Here is a 24,503-nt window from a genome sequence, read left to right on the forward strand (position 1 = left end):
ACTCTAATTTACCATGGACAAAAAACACATTGCTCTTCCTTGGTCTGGGGTTTGACGATTGCCCTGACCCTCCTCTCCAGTACCCTGGCATAGTTCTTTCCAGGGAGGCTGAGGAGTGTGATCCCCCAAAAGTTCGAACACACCCTCTGGTCCCCTTTCTTAAAAAGGGGGACCACCAGCCAGTTCTGCTACTCCAAAGGCACTGCCCCCCTGATGTCCATGCAATTTTGCAGAGACGTGTCAACCATGACAGCCCTACGACATCCAGAGCCTTGAGATATTCAGGGCAGATCTCATCCAGTCCCAGAGCTCTACCGTCACAAACTTGTTCCACAGCCTCGGCGATTTCTGCCCCGGAGATCGGAAGACCCCTCTCCAAGTCCTCCCCTGACTCTCCATGGAATATGTGTTGGTGGGATTGAGGAGTTCCTCAAAGTATTCCTTCCACTGTCCAACTATCTCTCCAGTTTATGCTAGCAACTTCCGGTCCACACTGAAGGCAGTGTGAGCAAATTGACGCCTTCCCCCCCAGAGACAACGGATGGTTCGCTAGAACCTCTTTGGGGCCAATCGATAGTCATCCGCCATGGCCTCACAAACTCTTCCAACGCCCGAGATTTTGCCTCAGCGACTGCCATGGCTGCACACGGCTTGGCCTGCCAATACCAGTCAGCTGCCTTTGGAGACCCACAGACCAGCCACGCCCTGTAGGCCTCCTTCATCAGCCTGGGTTCTGGGATTACTGCTGCTGCTCACAACAGCTGCCCTGACAATGGCAGAACAGAATAGGGTCCGTTCAGACTCAATGTCCCCCCACTGCCCCTGGATGCTGCTCTGGGTGGGAATTGAGGATCCTTCGGACAGGTTCTTCCGCCAGGTGTTTCCAACAGACACTCTCTACTCATTTGGGCCTATCAGGACTGCATGGTGTCTGCCACCTGATCCAACTCACCGCCAGATGGTGATCAGTTGACAGGTCAGGTCTTCTCTTCACCGAGTGTCCAGAACATTCAGCCACAGATCAGATGATATGACTAAAATCGATAATTGACCTTCAACCTAGGATGTTCTGGTGCCACATGCACCAATGGACATCCTTATGTTCAAACATGGTGTCAGTTATGGACAAACTGCAACTCACAGAAGTCCAATAACTGAACACCATTCAGGTTCAGGTTGGGCCTGCCATTCGTCCCAATCACACTCTTCCAGGTCACATTGCTCACGTGAGTGCTGAAATCTCCCAGTAGGACAATGGAGTCCCCAGTTGGGGTGCCATCCAGCACCCTTCCCAGGGACTCCAAAAGGGTGGGTACCTTGAATTTCTATTCAGCACATAAGCACAGACAATAGTCAGGACCTGTTCCCCAACCTGAAGGCGCAGGGAAGCAACCCTTTTGTCCACCAGGGTGAACCCCAATGTACAGACAGAGTCTGGGGGCTATCAGAAAGCATTATAGTATAACAATGGAAACAAGACAAACAAAGTTGTTTTTTTTTCCTTTACACTCTTAGAAATGATACACAGGTGTTGTTTGCTTTACATAACTCTCTGAAGGTTAAGTTAATTAATATATGCATTTTTGGACATTTAAACAAGACAGTTTAGTTGAATTAACATAACAGAAAGTGGATTTGGATATAAAAAAGTGTGTTGAGTTGCATTTATGTAATCAAGCTATTTAAAATGCACTACATGTGTCAAAATGAATTATAATGTCCCAGTGCCTTCCGTTTCCATGCACATGCGCAGTATAATCGCGCTTTTTGCCGCACATTGTGGTCACGACTGCGTGCATGTTGATTGTTTCTTGTCTTTATCCTTCACCATCCGTCACCATCCTTCAATTACTTGGTAAGTACATTAATTATTAAGTTATATAAAAAATCAACCAGACTCTAACTACATCAGATATGTATTTTTGTTTTTCATTTAGATGCTAGACAGTCGTTTTTCGCTTAACTAAATTTTTAATGATGTCTTACTGTTCCGATTTAGTACATTGATATCATGCAAGTAATGTTAATCCAGTCCCCCTTTGCATAAGTAAAATGACAAGCTTTGCATGTAGCACTTAAACGAGTTTTGAAGTTCACAAAATTAGCTAGCTTTGGTTTAAGAACTTTGTTAGCTTAACTAAATAGACCCGCGGGGGGCGCTGTCTACACATCTTAAAACGTTTCACTTATATCTCCGAGTATTTTGCAGTTTTAACTGTCTAAAGTGGTTTTAAAAAATGGTGTTTAAAAACCTGGTCGCGCCATAAAAACGGGCGGATTATATGACTTCTTTGTTATAAATAGACTGTATACACCTCAATAAAAGCGTAGTAAAAGGCGGTGTTTTAGACTGTTAACCGGTGAATCATGCCGTGCTTTAACGAACCTCATAATAGTGTCATAAACACCGCTTTAGACGGTTAGGACTGCGATTTAACTGACATAATGTGATAGGGATGAATTGTGGCACTGCTTATTTGTCTGAGTGGTATAGCCGTAGTTGGCCGTCAATCATAGCGGACCTTTCGAGCGGCACCTGGCCGCAGGCTTCAACTGTCAGGCCGCTTCTCCCGCACGCTCCACTGTCAGTACAATACATTTCAAAATAAAATCGCGAGGACACTTCCGGTGGAATTGCTTTTCTCAATAATGCATTCACTACTAAACAATATAACGTGAAATATTTTAATTACTTTTCCCCACTACTTTATATATCTCTTTTTTATTACTAAACTTTTTAAAAATATATTTTGTCGTTCTGTGTTTTATTTTTGTGTTGCGCATGAGCGAGGGTATTTTATTTTGAAATGTATCCCGTTCGTTTCCCGTCCTGACAGTGGAGGCGACCTGAGAGTGGAGCCTGCAGGAGTAGCGACCTTAGTGGAGGTGTGCAGACTTAACAGTACAGTGTATTATATTAGATTACATAGTCTGCAATCAGAAATGAGAAGTGTTTTGAAAAAGACAAAGACAATTCTGCACACGCGCGAGACTCGGATGTTTAAGGCTGGGTGCATATTGTGAAGAATCTGGGTGGGGGTTGGTTATATTAATGAAAATAAATCAGAGCTTGTGGTGCCAGTTACAATTTTCCTTGCAGTTCTTAAAGTAACACTTCTAAAAAATGGAACTCTGCTAAAACATTTTAGGTTTTGAAAATATTTTATTTGATATATATTATTTCAGGAAGTAGGGTGATATTTTCACTCTTGGCAGATACATGTAATGCGATAATATCACAGTGCAGTCAGTTAAATGTTAATTTAATACTCCAGAATTTAACTTCCTATCCGTATTTTGCTATTTCTGCTCAAAACTTAAGTTCTATTTTTTACTTTTTACTTTACTTATTTGTATGATCTATTGATGAAGGGGTAAACTTGCATAGCTGTACTATATGCTTTTACTGTGCATGTAATCTCACTGACTGCCTGAAAAGAAATGTGGTATGCTATATATTTTTTATTTTTATTGTGAATAACAATGTCTTCCTTGATTTCCAGGTTTCCAAGCTGTGTGATAGTGTGGACTGAATGTATGGATGCAAAGCCAGTCGCTCAACAGTAGTGGTATAGTACCTTTTTGCTTTTTTATACAGGAGAACATTTTTTGTATTTATTTGACTTGTGTTAATGGGATAGCTTATATCTGTAATTTGTGATTTATACTAATCCATACACTATATTATCTGTGGTTCTTGGCAGTAGCACACTCCAAATTTAGAAAAGCAATTGATTTGTTTTTAAGAGTAAATATGAATTTCTAAACAAACCCAGCATAAATTGTTTATATATCGTATCATATCATATCTGTGCAGTGCATAGAAGTAAAGAGTAGAATGGCCCTTCAGCCTCCCCGCATACGTCTAAACCGCCGCCATCTTGGTACGGGAATCCAAAGCCAAACTCCGTTAACTACAATGGTGAAACAACTGCGCTTCTTTGACTTTATCTATAGCATAACAGTTTAATTTCTTGAATGTTCCATGTCAAAAATAATAAGGCTATCTTCTCTATGTTTTACAGAATATATGATGCACACATATTTGAAATTTGGGTTTTGATATTAGGTCTAGGCATATAGACTATTTTTTCCAAAGTAGTGATATTTCAGACCTGTATAAGGCATTAACTGTAATGGTTGTAAGTGCTGTGGTTGTCAGTACTTTGAGCCCTGACAGTCAGTGAAGCTGAAGGCTATGTGAAAGCGCTCGGCTGTCTACAGGTGGAGGTAACAAATGTGCACATTCACGAATGTAGCCCATGGGTGAAAAAAAAAGGGACACATTTCACCTGCTAAATTAAAGTAAACTCGCATTGTGTCGCATATGCAAGCTAGATAAATAATAGCCATGTTGTGGGTTCATAAGACAAGTTGTAGAGCTATATTTTAGCACAGCGTTGACTGTATTTTGCTGCTTGTCACCCACAAATATCTGCGGTGTTCCCTTCCATGATGAGTACAATTCACTGTTTGAATGATCTGTGATAACGCAACATTTTTTAATATTGTGATAAAGTGAGATTGCGGTAACCCACTATTAACGCGTTAACTTTGACAGCCCTAATATATACAATCTCAAGTCCAGGCAAAGCATATATGTGCATTAGGCTCTGTTTTGTTGTGTTAATAAAAACCGCTTCTCTATCATTTTACTCGGCATGGTCATAAATACATGTCTGACATTTGTAACGAACCAAGTCAATAAACATCGCCTCACCGATTTGTTGATTTTATTCCGTATGTGACTCTGGCTCTGATTTACGCTCATTCATTTAAAAGTAGCGGTATCCCGTACCAAGATGGCGGCTCTGTTGACGCATTCACTCCAATAGACGGCTCCATTCAGGGGCGGTTCTAGTCTTTATTTCTATGTGTGCAGTGCAACTTGTTATAAGTTTATAATTACATTTTCTCTTTTTTTCTCTCTCTCTAGGTTTAAAGTGGACATGCAAACAGTGTGCTGAAACTGTATCTACAAGGTACCAATTACTGAAGCACTATAAATTAAAACACGGCCATTTTGGCCAGAGACTCTCATTTCCATGCACCTACTATGACTGTCCATGCTCATTTAAAACATGGAATGCTCTTAAAAGTCATTTAAGTAGAAGTCATGTTGACAGTGTACCTGTAAGAAATGCAGAGGTTATAACATTCACTTGCTCTCTGTGTCCAGGAAGTGTGATATTTTCTACGAAAGAGTATTTTTCTCATATCAACGCCCACTTGAAGCGCTATGAAACTGTCAATTGTATGTATCAGAATTGCACTTGTCAAACAAATGTATATGCTACTTTCAAATCTCATAAGAGCAGGAAGCATGGCACTTGCACAGTAAAAGACTTGAAAGCTGAAGTACTGAAAAGTAGTGATACTGACGATCAAGTATCCAAAGAACTGCCTACTGATCTTGCAGAAACTGGCTCTGTTCTAGACTCTAACAGTTTGGTTCGAACAGAGAACCAAAGTGAGAACCTATGGGACACAGTAATTCATAAATTGGCATCTATTCTTCTGAAATTGGAAATTTTATCACACATACCTGCTTCAGCAATTGATGAGCTATTAGAAGAATTGCATTTTTTATTCTCCTCTGCTGTGGTGCCTATATCAAACAGTACAGTTGTTGAGGTTTTCAAAAAACATAGCCTTCCTGTTGATGAATTAATTGTTGAGGAGTTGAGTCTTGCTATTTTGACACACAATCCTCTTGTAAAAGCAATAGCTAAGGAAGGTCTACTAGCTTCCAGTTTCAAGCGTAAACAGTACTATAAGGAACATTTTAAGGTTGTGGAACCAATTGAGTATATTCTCAATGCAAGATCCAATAAAACCTTTCACTATGTTCCCTTTCTGAGGTCTCTACAACAGCTACTATGGCGCAATGATGTACTTGATAAGTCTGTTGATAAGCATACAACCTTTTCTGTAGATGAGCAACAGTATTTGTCTCTCCAGGACGGTGAATATTTCAAAAATAATTTGTTTCTTTCAGGTGAAGATTTAAGAATTTCCTTGTGCTTGTATATCGATGATTTTTAAGTCTGCAATCCCTTGGGAACGTCACGAAAGACACACAAACTTTGTGCAGTCTACTGGATTTTAGGTAATATACCTTCCGTTAGTAGCTCAGCCTTATCTTCCATTTACCTAGCATTGTTGTGCAAAAGTGATTATATAAAAGCTTTTGGTTACAAGAAAATACTTGAATCATTATTGCACGATCTAGTGGCTTTGGAGAAACAAGGTTTATTTATTCCACAACTGGGGTCATTTATTAAGGGCACAGTTCAGTGTGTTATTGCCAATAATCTGGGGGCTCATGGCCTAGCTGGTTTTGTAGAGAGTTTTTCAGGGAGGTATTTCTGTCGTTTTTGTACAGCTCAACTTAATGACATTCAAAAGCAAGAAGTGAAATCAGGAGCCTTACACCTTAGAACCAAGGAAGTTCATCAGCTGCACGTCAGAGAAGCTCAGGAGAAGGGGGTAAACTGTTTTAGTATTAAAAAAGCTTGTGTTTTGACTGAAAGTCTCTCTCACTTTAATGTCACAACTGGCTACCCCCCGGACATTATTTTTATTTGACTTACTATTTGCACTTTAAGATGTTTTGTAACTGTCTATATCTGGATTAAACTGGCATACTTTACAATGCTGTAAATTATTGATGGGTGGATGAATAATGTACATATTTTGCCTCCTTTAATGTGTTTCAGGTGAATGCAGAATTCACTCGAATCACCACCATTTCGCTGCTGTCCACATTCATGTTGCAATTGGATCACTACTCAGAGCAACTTATAAGGGTCTTCAAGAAGAAGGGGGGAGCGGCAGGACGACAAATATGTTTCATCATGGCAGCTATGGACAAGGTATATAGTTTTAGTTTTTTGAAGGGGGGTAATTGAGAACATTTCCTGTGCATTTAAAGATGCTATCTTCATGCCTGCCCATATCTATTCATCTCTGATGGCACATTTGTTTTGCCCTTTCCTAAAATCAAACTAGTTAAGTGAACATGGTAAAGGCTGTGTTGATTATTGATTGTTGAGAAGTTCTTTGTCTCCCACAGAATCCGAGTATTGAAACACGCCAGGAATGTATCCTCAAATCGCTTTGCGTGTACCTCAATGAAAAGCCCAAAAGCCTTGTAAAGGAGTTTTTGGTAGGTTGCAACACTAAATCAGTGAAAACAAAACATAAATATATCTTTTTATATATATTATATCTATAAATATATCTTCTGGATTTGAGTTTATAGGGCCCTATGAAATTTTGTTTAATTTTTTCCCCAATTTTGTTTTTCATTGTGACTTTTTGCGATCAGTTTTGAAATTAAAGTTTATTTTGTGGGAAGAAAGTGTATAATGTAGTGGTTCGATACAATTCAAAGAATTGAATACGAAATATTAATGTCATGAATAGAAATTAATTTTATGTAGCACATTATTTGTTCCAACATCAGAGTTTCCACAGGACTGCTTCCATATGTACACATATTTTACAGTTGTGTGACAGGAGATTCACCGAATAAAATGACCAAATAAGCGAGTTTTTACAGGTGTAGTTCTCAAACATTTTAATTAATACTATATTCTGTTTCCCATTTTAGGATAACAATCCAGATGCAGGCAGGGAAATGGAGAAAATGACTCTGGGTATTTACGTTATTCTTCATGAAGGAGCAGAGCCCTCAGATTCGCCGGAGGATGTTGGCATCATAATCGAGGGAGTGGAAGTGCTGCAAGATCTGATGGATGTGGCCAATGGATGTGCATTGCTTTTTGGACTTATATACAGTTTAAACTTGAGCTACCCCAAGGATCTAACCTACATTTTTGAATTTCTTCAAAAAGTGTTGATGGAGTTGGATGGAAACAGGCTTTCCAAAAAGGTTCAGGTCCTTAAAAATAGACTTCATGAGAAATCCACCTGAGTGTCCAATTTCTGACATGGAAGCTTGATGAAAAAGTTTGGTGCTGAAGAACAAAATTACACTCTGGTTCAGAGTTTTCACAAAATCTTTTAGCGGATGTGTTTTTGTGAATGGTTTTTCTACCTGTTTAAAAAAAAAAAAAAGCCATTCAGAGCCTTTCCGGATGGGGCTAAAGTTAGTTTTTGTCAAGCTGTGTCAAAAAAAATCCAAACATTTGACATCTGAAAACTGTTAAACATGGGTGGCATGTGCTTAATGTTCTTTGAAGAGATACAATTGTCATGCAGGGCTGTGCTTGTTCTAATGGTGTTTGACACACCCAACCTCATGTCCCAAGGTCTTTACCAGTTCTCATACAGGCAGGGAAAACGTTCAGGTCCTTAAAAACAGACTTTATGAAAAATCCATCGAGTGTCTACTTTTTGACATGGATGCTTAATGAAAAAGTTTGGTGCTGAAGAACAAAATTACACTCTGGTTCAGAGTGTTTACAAAATCTTTAAGCGGATGTGTTTTTGTGAATGGTTTTTCTACCTGTTTAAAAAAAAAAAAGCCATTCAGAGCCTTTCCGGATGGGGCTAAAGTAGGTTTTTGTCAAGCTGTGTCAAAAAAATGCAAACATTTGACTGCTGAAAACTGTTAAACATGTGTGGCATATGCATAATGTTCTTTGAAAAGGTACAATTGCCATTCTGGGCTGTGCTTGTTCCAGTGGTGTTTGACACACCCAACCTCATGTCCCATAGCTACTTACAGAATTTTATATTTTGCTATGACCTTATTTAAGGACCCAACTTTAGTAAAAACAAAAAACATTATTTGATCCTTTATTTGCTTCAAGTCTGTGTGGCAGCTGGGGAGGTTATTCAGTTAACCAGGCCAGGACTCACTATTCTCTCTTTCTCCAGTCTTTGGGGTATGCAGTCAAGGCATTTTTGTTTTCTGTAATACCAAGTTTATTCAATGACCTGAAAATGTTTAAATAAAGTCAATTGATTTAAACAGTAATAACTTGAATAGTATTTATTTAACACACTCATGTTGTTAAATTAAATAGGATTCAGTCATTTTAAGTACAATCAACTAAATCCAACAACATAAATATAACTTGTGAGTGAGTGAGTGAGTGAGTGAGTGAGTGAGTTAGATCGATACTACATGATACAGTTACATTGAATTTACTTGACACAGTTTGTTAAAATCTACTCTTCTTCGTGTAGTAGAAGCCAATTGACAGGCTCATTTCCAAGTTACTTAACCCAGTTTAGTGGGACCGGTTGACATAAGTGAATTAAGTAAATCTAACATTTCATTTCTTAGAGTGTAGAGGAGTGAAGAAGTAAAGCAAGTAATATGCATATTTCTAATAAAACCCCACAGTTGATCAAATGACTAAAGACCACTCTTGTCCCTCACACAGGCCATCCTTGACAAAGCCACAAGTCACACTAAAAGTCTGCTGCAGAAAAGTGAGGAGAGGGCCAAAAGTTTGGAGAAGGTAACTTTTCTTTCTCAAAAAATGTTTTTCTCTGAATGCATTATAAAGTAGTAGGAGCTTCTCAACTGAAGGAAATAAGCTTAAGCGTTGGATTCATATGAATCACACATCCCCCTCCCTCTCTATCTTTCAGACTAATGATAATGATAATGATGATGATGATGATAATGATGCCCATGGTGAAAAAAATCCCAAACAAATCTAACTCTTTGGGTCTCACTGCTGATCTTTCACACATTTTCACACTTTTCAGTCATGATATGTGGACATGCCCTTACAGGGCCTCCTTTCAGTAACACAAAGGACAGCCAGGTCAGTCGCAAATGTAAAAGATGCTTTTTGTTGTCTGCATAAAATGGAAAAACTAACTGAGTCATGTAGCACAAATCATTGAACTTCTCACCATTCAATTCACCATGGAAAGGTCACACACACAAATACAAATACATATGCAATGATGTCAGTTACAAACTTACCTGAGCCCCCACCTTTTGCAATTTTGATTCTGTGCCTTTGGTAAATTTAACAGTAGCCTTTTCTTTTTCTTTTTTAAACACCACATTAGGGTTCTCTCCGGGGTGGGCTGTAAATCAGCAGTTTTTAGGCGTCTGCTTACATTGCAAACGATACACACAGTTGCTGCAGGGACATAAATGTTCTTATGGAAATATTTAAAAGGTCTACGACCAGAACACACACACACACACACACACACACACACACACACACACACACACACACACACACACACACACACACACGTGTGTGTATATATATATATATATATAGAGAGAGAGAGAGAGAGAGAGAGAGAGAGAGGGGGTGGATATGGATGCAGTCGTTACCGTTACATTGCTTATCAGAGGTGGCGCCAGAGATTAACCCTGTGAAATGATATCATGGTACACCACCTCTATTCAATTCCAGGAACCACTCCTCCAGAACCAGATCCTCCTTTCAGAGCTTTGAATTAAAACTTTGTGGGTTTGTAAAATTCTTGTAGACAAGTGTGGGATTTGTAATGCATCATGACCAGGATTTCTGTTATTACGTTTTTGTAAATGGAATTTGTTTTATTGTCGATGTGATTTGTAAATGTTGACATCAAATATATCATGACTTGAACCTGAGCCATGTCTTTTGATAGTGTATGCCTAACAGAGTTAAGATACAACACTCAATTTAGATGAGCTTATTTCCATTTGTGAGAAATCATGCAGATTTTTAAGGTGCAATTATCTCAATTTAACAAAATAAATTTGTTTAAATAGGCAATACAACACAATGTGAGATTAGAAGTATGTTCTTTCTTCTAAATATTGACAAATTTCTTTCAGTCAAAGTTTATGCTCCTGACTTGTTTTCTGTGGGTGCATAACCAAGTCAGTTGCATTTAGACAAATATAATTTGATGACTAATGATTAAGTGATGAGTAGATTACAAACCTTTAAAACTATTTGAAATATGCTTGTTTTGGATGATGTGTTGTTTGAAACCCTTGCAGGAGGTTAACAGCTTGCAGTGGGAGCTCAGCTTCACCCAGGTACAATTGAAGAAATCTGAACAGTCCTGGGAGCAGAGATATAATAGGTAAGATTTACTCTACATGTGCTCTATCCATTTATGTCTTAGTTAATCACCAGCTTTTTTTATTATAATGGTATTGTTTTGTTTGTCCTGTTAAAGGAAGTTTTTTGTCGCTGCTGTTGCAGGATGTGCTTGCTCATGGAGAAATTTTGGGTTCAAATTCATTGAAGGAGTGTTGTGCTAGACCTGCTTTACTTGTCAAATGTCATTAGGTAACTGTTGTTTTGATTTGGCGCTATACAAATAAAATTAATTTTACTTGTTTTGGTTGGTATTAGAATGCTGAGTGAGAGCAAGACTCTGACTGACATCCTGGAGGAAAAAGAGCATGTGATCCAGCGTCTCCAAGCAGAAAACTCTGGTAATTGCTAAATAATGTTGACTCCATTACAGTGGATAAAATCCATCCATCCATCGTCATCTTCCTTACAAGTAAGGGTCGTGGGGGGGCTGGAGCCTATCCCAGCATCTACGGGCGAGAGGCGGGGTACACCCTGGACAGGTCGCCAGTCCATCGCAGGGCCAACATACAGAGACGAACAACCATTCACACCTATGGTCAATTTAGAGAATCCAATCGTCCCCAATTGCATGTCTTTGGACGGTGAGAGGAAGCCGGAGTACCCGGAGAGAACCCATGCAGGCACAGGGAGAACTTGCAAACTCCACACAGAAAGATCCCGCACCCGAGCCGGGACTCGAACCCGGAACCTTCTTGCTGTGAGGCCACAGTGCTAACCACTGCACCACCGTGCAGCCCGTGGATAAAATCAGCCCAGACAAATTCAGTTATTTGGCGGTGAAGTGCAACTTGTTCTTCTTCACATATCTATTTCCAGGGCCACCAATTCGTACCTTTATTTAGCCCAGGTCCATGAAATTATTATTTGGGCTAATCTATTCTAATCTGTCAAATAATTTGAAATGCATTAATGAATCCAACTATACCACTTTGTGTTACACAAACTGGAGCTTGTAGAACTTTTATATTGATATACTCAAAACAACGTAGTCCTTTAAAAATATTATGAGTGTGTGTGTGCTTCAAGAGCTTTTCCATTATTCATCACACCCCAGCAGTCTGTGAGCAACTGAATGTCTCTTTTACCTCACCTTCTCTTTGTCTCTGTACATGCTTTGCTTTAGGCAGCATAGGTCTTTTTGGGGGGGCGGCATGGCTCAGAGGTAGAGTGGCCGTCTAACAACCAAAGTGTCACTAGTTTGATCCTCACTACCCCCCCGGTGACCATGTCGAAGTAGCCTTGAGCAATTGTTAGAGCTATGTGTCCATCATTTAATATAATAACTGTGTGCGTAATTCACTGATGAGATGACTCCGACCATGCAGTGTACCTTCTTGTAACTGAGTACATACACAGCCGATTTGAAAAATGAACGAGTCATGCGTGCCTCCAGTTTGTTGAAACAGCTCTCCGACTCCTGTCCATGTCACCAAGTCACCTCACATCAAATCTAAATTTGCATACACGAACTCAGACCTGTCATATGATTTCATTGCAGAATATGCTCATGTTCAAATTTATAAATGCCACAGCTTCCGTCGAAATGAATTTGTGCATGTTTTACGCTGGTTTTTGGTCGTACGCTCATTTGATAAATGAGGGCCGGTATGATTAATTATGATACGGTACAATCCACATTTACTTCATAATGATGAATTACTGCCAAAAGATACCACTATGAATAGAGTTAAAGTAGCTGGATTCACTGGATTATATGTGTGCATTTGTGTCCAGCTCTCAATCAGCAGTGCTTGGCGCCTTTATCTATGTCGAGTGTGATAGAGCAGAGGACTCTGCAGGGAAGTAAACCACAATACTGCTTGGATGCAAGTGTTTCAGAGGTAAAGCACCAATCAATATAACATAGATGCACAATGAGAAAAATAGCAGCACAACAATATTATGACAGTATCCAAGTTTCTGTGTGTCCAGTTATCTTGATTCCTCAGCATCTTAGCCACTTACTTTTCTGAATAATGTTTGTCCAAGTTTTGATTTTACATCACAACCTGGGACACCCCAAGAAGCAGATCCAACAGGATACTAATGCACACAACCTGCCTTAAAAACCACTCTGTGTTTTACAGAATGTATACTTTATATCTGTTACACCTTAATACACATTTTTGCTAAAGCAAGCTAATGCTGTACTGACACTAGTGTTGATCCTGCACATGTGTATTGCAGTATTGAAAAGGAAATATTCGGCTGTTCTCAGTATAAGTTTGAAATTAGATTGTGTGCATAGGGAAGGGATGCACCGATTGCCTGGCCAGGGACCGGAATCGGCTGGTTTTCAGTTTGCCTGGCCTGACCCTTAATTGGCCGATCAGTGTTTCCTATTCCTAACTGGTTACTTGTCACTTACAATTGCGGCAAGACTATTTTTGATATTTTGATCATGATTGCAAAGACAGTCCTGAAAATGTGAAAATAACAAACACGTGCTCTATGTGCACATGATATAAACACATAGATCAAGAGACAATGACCAAATCAGCATAATTTGAGCAAGTCAGCAATGCCATCCAGCAGCTGGAAATTGTTGCTGTGTGGAGGACAGATGTGATTGGCATCGCAGCCAGAACGTGGTGCAGCTGTGCATAATGGAAATTTGAGGTCAAACTCACAATTTGTAAAATATATTAGACCAAAATATTTTGCTGAGGAGCCACAATGAAAACATCCTTTACAAAACTAATCAGATGTTTTAAACTCCATCACCCCATTGAGCCTCTCCAGTTTTAGAAAGCTAACAAAGGCAGAGTGGCTAGGGCTAGTAGGCAGAGCTCAGGGCCAAGAACTAGCCTGAAGCTCTCCTATACTTCATTGGCTGTTGCCCTCAACTGCTTTTGTTAGATAAGGAAATGATATGACAGACACAGTAGGATACAAAGCAACTCATTTTCAGGTGAATTTTATTCGTACATTATTCAAGTAGGAGAGCAGTTTTTTTTACATTTATTTTAGAGTTGTTTAAGTGGTGCATCTCTAGCAGAGGGTATCTATATTTTCTTCATGTACCTTGTCCTCAGGGCTTTATTTAGTGGAATTCATTGTCCTCACTGTTTGTTTTCCAGCTGGCAGTGTTGGGGGCTTGCAGGTGTTTCAGTACTGAGGCATGTCCATGTAGTCGGATGGCTGCTGCTACCCGGAAGCAGTTGGTTCAGCTGCAACAGAAGGTGACCCATATGACCCCTTTACATATGCCAAGCTTAATGTTCATCTTCTTTCTGCTCACAAACAATCCCTACTTTTGTAATTAGACAGAAAGCGTTGATCTGTTATCAGCAAAAGCACCTGAAACCTTAATGTACTATAAAACACATGATTATGTCTCTGTAGAGGGAAGCTTGCTATATAAATCAATCTCTGAAAGGAAGCCTGGCATGCATGGAACAAATGTGTATTCTCCACCGAGAGGGTTAACATCGGTGATTGACTGTCTCTCCAACCATTGTGCTTTCACAGGAGGGGGTCACAAAATCCTTGCTGGGGGCCACATTTGTTGCATTTGTTAATTTCATCAGCACACCATCCATTCATTTTCTTCCACTTATCCTGTTTAGGGTCGTGGGGGGGGGGGGGGGGGGGCTGGAGCCTATCTCAGCAGCTTTCGGGCATGAGGCAGGGTACACCCTGGATGGGTTGCTAATCCATCACAGGGTCCAACACATATAGACAGACAACCATTCACACTCACAGACGCACCTATGGTCAATTTAGAGAATTCAATTTGCCTCGTCTCCATTTGGGACTGTGGGAGGAAGCCTGAGTACCCGGAGAGAACCCATGCAGACACAAGGAGAACATGCAAACTCCACACTTAAAGATTCTGTGCCAGAGCCGGGGCTTGAACCCCGAACCTTCTTGCTGTGAGGCAACAGTGCTAACCACTGCACCACTGTGCCACCCTTAATCAGCACACATTTATTTTAAATTATTTTTTATATTGATAAGACATTTTCTCCGTTCATATAATGTTGCCTGAATGAAATGTCCCTGGTAGTTAGTTAGTTAGTTAGGTACTTTATTTCAGTCATATATACATTTAAAAGCAGCAGAATAAAAACAAACAAACAAACAAAAAATACACAAATTGACTGAAATAGGCTAAGGCAGAAGCAAAGCTTATTAATGCCTGCCTACTATGCATCTTAAGCTATACAATGCATGATGTCAAATGGGAAAGAAAAAAACAAAATAAAAAGTAAAATTAGTGTAATGTATACTTGGTGTACATACATGTACTTGCACATACATATACACATAGAGTTACACATATACGTTGATACCTAACTCTTTTCCCCTTTTTTCAACTACAGCCATAACTCCCAAATATAAGTGTATATAATGATTTTTTGAACATAGCTAAAAAAGTACATGGCTTAAGTTTGAGGTCAGCAAACCCTTTTGGACCCTTTTAAAAGAAACACATCTTCTTTTAACTTCTTTCTTAGCTTTTGTTAACAAAAATTTGCATCCATCCCTCAAGTCGTTGAAGAACCATGCATGCCGTTTGGCAGTGTTTTATTTTTTGCTTTGAACATGAATTGCATTGTTCTATAATAAACCAAGTCTCTAAATTTCAAAACATAAGAATTTAAAAATAATGGATCGGAGTGATCATAATATCCGGCATTGTTTATAATGCGTATGGCTCGTTTTTGTTGTAGAACAATTTTATCAGTTATGGTTTGAAACCTACATCCCCATACTTCCACACAGTAGGTTAAATAAGGAAGTATCAGTGTACAGTAAATTAAATGTAAACTTTTGTGGTTTAGCATGTATTTGGCTTTGTACAGGATTGCTATTGATTTTGAGATTTTTCCTTTTACGTATTCAACATGTTTTTTCCAGTTTATGATCAATAACAACCCCAAGGAATTTGGTCTCCCAAGCCCTTTCAATTTCAATATTAGAGATTTTTAATTTAATATTGCTTCCAGATTGGTTTCCAAATACCATCAATTTGGTTTTGTTTATATTAAGAGATAATTTATTGACATCAAACCAGGTTTTGAGCTCTCCAAGCTCTTTTTCAACAGTGTGCATAAGTTCTTCCAAGTTTCTCCCGGAGGAGTACAAGTTTGTGTCATCAGCAAATATAATACTTTTTAAGTTGTTGGAAACTAAACAAATGTCGTTAATAAAAAGAATATACAATTTGGGGCCAATGATGGAGCCCTGAGGCAATCCACAGGTGACTGGTTTGAATTCGGACATCGTTTCATTTATTTGAACATATTGCTGTCTGTTTTTAAGTAACTTTTCAGCAAGGCGTGAACTGTCCCTCTAAATCCATAGTGTTCCATTTTTTTCCAGTAAGTAGTTATGATCAATGGTATCAAACGCTTTTCTTAAATCTATAAAGATACCTACTGCATGGAGGTCATTGTCAATTGCATCAGCTAATTGTTCAGCCATTGTCATTACTGCATATGTGGTTGTTCTATACTTTCTGAATCCATATTGTTGTTCATTCAAAATATTATATTTCTCTGTGAAGTTATCTAATTGTTTTATAAAGAGCTTTTCTAAAATTTTTGAAAACTGTGGCAGTAAAGCTACTGGCCTGTTATTGTCCATACTGTGACTGTCTTCGTTTTTAAAAATAGGTACCACTTTGGCTAGTTTCATATCTTGTGGGAAGATGCCTGTTTGTAAGGAAAGGTTGCATATATAGGTCAGAGGTTTTACAATACTATGAATTACCTCTTTAAGTATACACATATCAATGAAGTTTACGTCAGTTGATGTTTTATTCTTAAACTTGTTTACAACTTCAATGATATCCCTTTCTTCAATCCCACAAAGAAACATAGAATTTAGATTCCGTTTCATTAGACCATTAAAGAGATCTTTATTTTGATTGTCCACAATAATTTTGTTTGCCAGAGTGGGTCCAACACTTACAAAATAATCATTAAAATTGTTCACAATTGTATTTAAATGCTCAACTTCTGAGCCACTGATATCCCAAAAATAATTAGGAAATTCAGTTTTTGTTAATTTATTTCTGATAATATGATTTATTACGTCCCACGTTTTTTGTAGATTATTTTTACTGGATTCTAGCTTTTCAGAGTAGAATTTTTTCTTATGTTGTCTTATGATTGTGGTCAGTTTATTTTTGTATAACTTGTATTTGTGCTCAGTTTCATTGGTTCTTAATTGCAAAAATTGTTTATACAATATCTTTTTCTTTTGGCATGATTTTTGGAGTCCTTTAGTCATCCAGGATGGTTCTTTATTTGAGTCTTTACCTTTTATTAAATACTTTCTTATAGGACAATGCTTATCATATATGTATTGAAAATTCATTAGAAAAGTCTTATATGCTTGATTCGGATCTTCCACATAAACAGTCTCCCAGTTGCATCTTTTGAGTTCTCCCTTTCAGGGTTCTAGTCTTTGTGGTGTTCTTAACCGTAATACTTAATATTAAAGTCACCGCAAACAAAAAACATTTTCTTATTTCCTACTTTACTGATCAGTTCAACTATTGTGGTTGTAAATTGTTCAATACAAGATCCAGGTGTGCAGTAAATACAACTTAAAGTAATACTCTTGAATTTTACTGAAGCAATTTCTATTGTGAGGCTTTCCATTAAATCATCTACCACTGTGCAGTCAATTTGTTTACACTGAAAGTCTTTTTGTACATAGAAGCCAACACCACCACCTCGCTTATTCTTCCAATTTGCACTATAAAAGACATATCCTTCCAACTGAAAGGAATTTTCATGTCTATGGTCTGAAACCCAAGTCTCACATATGGCAATTACATGAAAAGTATGTTTTAATGATAGGACATAATCTTTTATTTTTTCAAAATTTGTATAGAGGCTCCTAATATTAGAATGTAACATTGAGAAGCCCTCTAAGTGAAGGCAATCTGGTTGGGTTTCAGTATAGTATTTGGCATTAGAGATGTAATCTTTGTAGACATTTAACTCAGGATCCACATTATTTTCGAAACTAAATTGTTTGTGATCAGTCTCATTTAGAAAACTTAACTTAAATCTCTCATGTGAACATATCAGTACATTATCAGTATCAGTTTTTACTGTCCTGTCTAAAATGAAAGTGTCCTCTATGTTAAAAAACAAACAAACAAACCAAACAAACTTACAGGAGAGTCCATTTTAAAACTGTCCAAGGCATGATCACTTGTATTGGTCCAGGTCTGTCATGTTGCGAGTCATGACAGTCTTTGCTCGCTCTGGTGTCCCATTTAACTTCACAAACACTTTGCCATTTCTTGTCCATGTCGACCTGGTCAGGACATAAATCCTTGGGCTTGATTTAGGACCTTGACTGACTGGGTCAAACAACATTAAACATTAAAAAATTGCTTTGCTTGTGTGCTTGGTTGCTTTTTCCAGATGGATGCTCAACAATTAAGGAGAGAGGAGGCCTTAATGGTCGCTGATGCTTTTCGCATCGCTTTTGAACAGCAGCTGAGGAGACGAAGTGAAGACTTCATGGCTGTCCATCACCTTAATCCTGAAGGCAAGTGGGCTATCAGTACAGCATGCAAAACCAGTGGCTATCCAGCATATTCCATTAATTTCTAATGATTGTACTCAACTTGTGCAGGCAGTCCTCAATCTTTGGTGACAACCTGGGTGTTGTCATATATGTATATAGTAGTTTTTAATAAGAATAAGAATACTTAATTAATCCTACACTGGGGAAATTTAGGGCACAGGGGAAATTTAGGAACTATTTTAGGAACTTTCAACGAACAAAAGATGGAACCAATCAAGTTTTTCCAAAGGTGAAATGATTCACTTGTCATTGGACTACATTTACAATAATACACAACTGTAAACTCAAACTGTAAACTTGGAAAAAGTTTACAGTTTGACTTTACAGGAATTACAGTTATTGGAATTTCAATATTACTATGTTTTCACTGAAATTTACACAGGGGAATGAGTTGTTTTTATGGACTTGGATGCTTCTTTGACAGGAATGAGTCCAGATTTGCTCAGTCAGTATCTGCAATGTATTGCAATTATTTTCACACTTTTTTGAAAGGTCAGTGTAATTATTGGTAGTTAGTGCGTGAGCAATTTTTTTCTGCCTCATAATTTCCATTTTTTTGGGAAGCATTAGAAATGTTTGTCTTTTGCTCTCAGGTGCTAATAGGAGTCCTTTAATCAGTGTAAGGGAGAAGTTGAGGGGTTTGCTGCCTTCGAGTTTGGAGATGAAGATGCCTGACAACCTCCTGGAGACTCTTCACAGACTGCTAGACTTGGTAAGTTTGTCCAAACATTTACATGTCTGTCATCTGCTGTTCTGTCCAATGTGCCATCTGCATGGACCATGCTTTGATAATGTTGAGATTCATGTTTACTTTGGAAACTCAAACATCTATACTGAAATGGTCAAAGGTTGTTTTAAATAATTTAGTATAATTACATACTATATTATATAATATAGTATAATTTTCTTTTTTTTTCTTTTGTTTACATGTATCCGTCTGTATTGGCACATCTTGCAACACTTTTACTAATCACAGGAAAAAATAAAAAAAATCATATTCCAATCTTAAAAACATTAATAAAACAATCAAATCAAATTTTTAGCAGCACTGCTCGGCACAGTTTTGTACCCACGTCTCTGGGCATCTCTGTGATGATTAAGCAATGTGGAGCACTGCAGCCCATACTGTATGTTTATGGGCCTGCAGGATGTGAGCCAAAGCAATTGCAGAGCCCATCTCGCTATTCATCATACATCTATATTTTCCATACTTTTTCATTTTCTCATTATTTATTCTGCCATTTTTTATTGGGATGCTGACCCTTCCACAGCTTTGAGCACATCACAACAATATGTACATTGTGGATGTAAATGTGCAATTTGATTGGGATAACTGTACTATTAGTTTGATAGCGATTCACAGAACAACAGCAAAAAAAATCCTTGAGAATCTGCCCAAAAAAAAAAAATCCCATTGAAATGAATAGGGAGAGTTTGTGAAACATGATCAAATTCACCCTTTTTGGATCCATGCCAATCGGTCATACTTTGTCACAGACATGTGATTTTTAACAATTTTTTTGTGACTAAAGGTCATGAGCCATTAACGATGAATTTTAAGTTTTGATGTATTTCACTCTAGAAATGTTAAAAATAACGAGATTTGCAAGCAAGTATGAGTGGCGTCCAAGCCCTTTCAAGATGAAGCCTGGTGCCCAGTGGATGTGCTACAAGGCAGATCTTGCAACCAGCAGACCCGACGCAAGTTAGACCCTGTGGCAAATTTGCAAAAATTTACTGGGGCACTAGAAACACCTGAATCTCATTTAATATTAACAGGACCAATCGTGGCTGAGATACTGAACAGCGTGTGGTTTGAAAGTAATATTACTTTGTCTATAAGTCTTAAGGTAATCAAAGTTATAGACATCATAACTTTTCATCTACAGGGTATCTGTTATCAGTCCAAATTGTTGTCTGAAACATACAAAGAGCTTAAGACAAGTTTGAAAAAGTCAGGTTCTCATTTTTCACAATTTTTTTTGCCTCAACATCAGTAATTGTAAAATCGGCACAGGAGTTCATGGGGATGTAATAAGCGTTTTGTGCAAGATTCATGTTAATTGGACAAACTTTCGCAGAGATACACAGGACTTCTTCTCTGACTAAAACATTGCTTTGGTCTGTCTTTGGTTGTCAAAGCTCTTTTGATACCTTTTCATTTACAGTATATCTCTATTTCATGTGCAATTTTTGTCCAAAATGTACCAAAAGTGTCAGAGGAGTTCTCAAAAGTACAATTGTCATGTTGCATAATTTTGTGCCACAGTGCCCCCTTTTGACCGATTTGCATGAAATTTGGGTGAGAGGATTTACTTTTTTTCCAAGTTCCATATTTATCAGATAAACTTTTACCAATATACAGGGCACTTCCTCGTTCTACAGTAACATTTATTTATTTATAACTTCAGCATATTTTAAGTCGTCAATATTTTTTTGATATCTTTTCATCAATTACAGTGGGGCAAAAAGTATTTAGTCAGCCACCAATTGTGCAAGTACTCCCACTTAAAAAGATCAGAGAGGCCTGCAATTTTCATCATAGGTACACTTCAACTATGAGAGACAGAATGAGGGGAAAGAATCCCGGAAATCTCATTGTAGAATTTTTAGTAAATTAATTGGTAAATTCCTTGGTAAAATAAGTATTTGGTCACCTACAAACAAGCAAGATTTCTGGCTTTCACAGACCTGTAACTTCTTCTTTAAGAGGCTCCTCTGTCCTCCACTCGTTACCTGTATTAATGGCACCTGTTTGAGCTTGTTATCGGTATAAAAGACAGCCGTCCACAACCTCAAACAGTCACACTCCAAACTCCACAATGGCCAAGACCTAAGAGCTGTCAAAGGACACAGAAACAAAATTGTAGACCTGCACCAGGCTGGGAAGACTGAATCTGCAATAGGTAAGCAGCTTGATGTGACGAAATCAACTGTGGGAGCAATTAGTAGACAATGGAAGACATACAAGACCACTGATAATCTCCCTCGATCTGAGACTCCATGCAAGATCTCACCCCATGGGTTCAAAATGATCACAAGAATGGTGAGCAAAAATCCCAGAAGCACACTGGGGGACCTAGTGAATGACCTGCAGAGAGCTGGGACCAAAGTAACAAAGGCTACCATCAGTAACACACTACACCGCCAGGGAATCAAATCTTGCAGTGCTAGACATGTCCCCCTGCTTAAGCCAGTACATGTCCAGGCCTGTCTTTTCTGCAAAAGGACCAGGACAACTGATCCGTGTAAAGGAAGGAATGAATGGGGCCTTGTATTGTGTGATTTTGAGTGAAAACCTCCTTCCATCAGCAAGGACATTGAAGATGAAACGTGGCTGGGTCTTTCAGCATGACAATGATCCCAAACACACCGCCTGGGCAACGAAGGAATGGCTTTTTAAGAAGCATTTCAAGGTCCTGGAGTGGCCTCGCCAGTCTCCAGATCTCAACCCCATAGAAAATCTTTGGAGGGAGTTGAAAGTCCGGATACTGCAGCCTAAACTAGATGAATTAATTTTTGTTCAATATTGGCCATTTGATGCCAAAACCAGAAATAATTCATACCTCAGTAACATTCAACTATCCATCCATCCATTTTCTTCCGCTTATCCTTTTCAGGGTCACAGGGGGCCTGGAGCCTATCCCAGCGGCTTTCAGGCGAGAGGTGGGGTTCACCCTGGACAGTTCACCAGTCCATCGCAGGGCCAAAATATGTAGACAGACAACCATTCACACTCACAGTCATACCTACGGTCGATTTAGAGTATTCAGTTACCTTCGTCACCATTTGCATGTCTTTGGACTGTGGGAGGAAGCTGGAGTACCCAGAGAGAACCCACGCAGGCATCAGGAGACCATGCAAACTCCACACATAAGGATCCCATGCCTGAGCTGGGACTCGAACCCATAACCTTCTTGCTGTGAGGCAACATTGCTAACCACTGCACCACTGTGCCGCCGTCACCTCAGTAACAAGTCCAAATGTTACCAAATTTGGTATAGTATATCCACTTTCCACTCAAAGTGGAAAGAATGAATATGACATATTTTGGCCACTAGGTTGCAGTTTTTGGGTTAATTCAAAAAAAATTATTTTGCTAACCAAAATTTTTTTTTTTAAATGCAGAGGTTATCAATTAATAAATGTTACAGGCAAAACCAGAGGTACCTGTATCTTAGCTGAAGTTGATTCAATTAACGTGAAATGTGGACCCAACCATTACAAATGACCTCTTAAATATGTTTGCCAAATTTGGTGCCAATCAGTTTATAGGGGGTGATGTGGCAAAAATTGCACTAAATGAGAAATATACTTTTTTAAACTCTAAAACTGTTCGTCCTTTTTGGATGAAAAAAAAATTGCACACATAATGTAATTACCCCATTGATAAAATGTTGTCAAAAGAATTTTGCTTTCTCAAAAAATGCATGAAATATGCACGAAATGCTTTATATATCCCCCGGAACTTCTGTGCCAAATGTGGTGCCAATTGATGAAAAACTAAGCCATAAAACTGAGCAAAAATGAAAAGCTTATTTCTTGAAACACGTCTCACACCCTCTTGCAATGCAAAAGTTATGGACAAAGTGATAACACCCTGTTTAGCATCTCTGCAACAGTTAGTCTTGTTAATATTGAACAAGGCTCAGTAGTTTTGGATGCCCCAAGAGTCCATCCATCCATCCATCCATCCATTTTCATCTTCTTATCCTCTTAAGCATGGGTCCCAAACTTTTCCTGTGAGGGTCACATACCTTTTCCCTTCTCTGATGGGGGGCGTGGGTCAGTTTGTACGGCCAATTTAAAGTACCCAATTAGCCTAGTCCCATTTGCATGTCTTTGGATTGTGTGAGGGAGCCGGAGTACCTGGGGAGAACCCACACAGGCTCAGGGAGAACATGTAAACTCCACACAGAAAGATGGGCTGGAGCCAGGGCTCAAACTCGTAACCTTCTTACTGTGAAGCCACAGTGCTAACCACTGCACCACCATGCCGCCGTTGCCCCTGCGAAAGGGCATGACTTGCCAGGGCTCGACTTGCAAGGGCTTGGACCCTGATTACACTTTTTTGCAAGTCCAGTTGATTGTGTGTAGGGATTGGAATCCAAGACCGGTCTTATTGAGAACCGGTTCCCAGTGTTTCAGTTCCTAGGAATCATCTGCCAATTTTGCAAATTCCCTTAACAATTCCAGTGGGCACGAGTGATGTCACCACACATGTTGCCTTGCTTTCACAACCTACACAACATGCATGGCAACGTCATTCACCAGCACAGCCAGCAGTAAACACAGCGCCAAAGCACACACAGTATGCATTGGTTTTGAATGCATGTCGCGTTGTTGATCTGCTCCGGAGTGAATCCTAGCCCAGCTTCAGCGGCAACATTAGCACGTCCTCTGCTGTTAATACTTCTGGTAACTAACCAGCTAACACTGCCCATCATGTTAGCGCCATGTGCCACATTGTAAAACTTGCTATTACTTGCTGCTAACATTAAGTGATTGCCTTTTCATGCATTCATTTAGATGACCATGACGAGAGACAGAGTCTGACTATTAGTATCTCTTTTTTTCCCCAAATGAGAATCGATAAGAGAATCAATAAAGAACAAAAAAGTTAAGCAGAATTGGAATCGTAAAAATCGTATCATTTCCCATCCATAATTTTGTTTCTTCCTGCAGTTGAATGACAAGGAGGAGGCCCTGGCCCATCAGAAGAAGGTGAGCATTATGTTAGCACATAGTGCTGAGGAGCTACAAAAGCAGTTGCATGTAGAACCCCATTGTCAGCCATCAGAACCACCAAAGTCTGAATTCTCATTGAAGCGAGGACAACACCCAGTGGAGAACCGCAGCCAACATCAACAAACACCTGCTTCAACCAATTTTGAGGTA

General features: G+C 38.9%; 2 protein-coding genes across 5 annotated transcripts in view; both read left to right on the forward strand.

The window, feature by feature from the left end:
- ccdc125 (coiled-coil domain containing 125) overlaps positions 1–24,503 on the forward strand; it is a 35,384-nt gene that overhangs the window by 8,440 nt on the left and 2,441 nt on the right. The window contains exons 5-12 of the mRNA XM_086207004.1: positions 9,360–9,437; positions 10,943–11,028; positions 11,304–11,386; positions 12,783–12,889; positions 14,129–14,230; positions 18,440–18,570; positions 19,176–19,317; positions 24,291–24,500. Coding sequence (XP_086063130.1) covers positions 9,360–9,437; positions 10,943–11,028; positions 11,304–11,386; positions 12,783–12,889; positions 14,129–14,230; positions 18,440–18,570; positions 19,176–19,317; positions 24,291–24,500 — 939 coding nt within the window. The remainder of the gene's footprint in view (positions 1–9,359; positions 9,438–10,942; positions 11,029–11,303; positions 11,387–12,782; positions 12,890–14,128; positions 14,231–18,439; positions 18,571–19,175; positions 19,318–24,290; positions 24,501–24,503) is intronic.
- On the forward strand, positions 1,592–8,928 carry LOC147260416 (uncharacterized). 4 transcript variants are annotated; one of them, XM_086206999.1, is made up of 8 exons: positions 1,596–1,855; positions 3,504–3,569; positions 4,937–4,982; positions 5,999–6,109; positions 6,386–6,489; positions 6,720–6,875; positions 7,076–7,168; positions 7,616–8,928. In XM_086206999.1, the coding sequence occupies exons 6-8, from the start codon at positions 6,771–6,773 to the stop codon at positions 7,937–7,939; spliced, it is 522 nt and encodes a 173-aa protein (XP_086063125.1). In that variant the 5' UTR covers positions 1,596–1,855; positions 3,504–3,569; positions 4,937–4,982; positions 5,999–6,109; positions 6,386–6,489; positions 6,720–6,770; the 3' UTR covers positions 7,940–8,928. The 4 variants fall into 4 exon arrangements, with proteins under 4 accessions (XP_086063128.1, XP_086063126.1, XP_086063125.1 ...); XM_086207001.1 differs by lacking the exon at positions 1,596–1,855 and adding an exon at positions 2,868–2,886; XM_086207000.1 differs by lacking the exon at positions 6,386–6,489 and having other exon boundaries at positions 1,594–1,855.

The sequence above is a fragment of the Aulostomus chinensis genome, chromosome 6 (assembly GCF_037954235.1).
Source record: "Aulostomus chinensis isolate RoL2024-O1b breed Wild chromosome 6, RoL_Achi_v1.0, whole genome shotgun sequence".
Lineage (NCBI taxonomy): Eukaryota > Metazoa > Chordata > Actinopteri > Syngnathiformes > Aulostomidae > Aulostomus > Aulostomus chinensis.

Coding starts and splice junctions, on each gene's coding strand:
- LOC147260416 (XM_086207002.1), top strand. CDS start 6,771: ATGTTGCAATTGGATCACTACTCAGAGCAACTTATAAGGGTCTTCAAG. Junction 6,876..7,075: donor TCATGGCAGCTATGGACAAG/GTATATAGTTTT, acceptor TGTCTCCCACAG/AATCCGAGTATTGAAACACG. Junction 7,169..7,615: donor GCCTTGTAAAGGAGTTTTTG/GTAGGTTGCAAC, acceptor TTCCCATTTTAG/GATAACAATCCAGATGCAGG.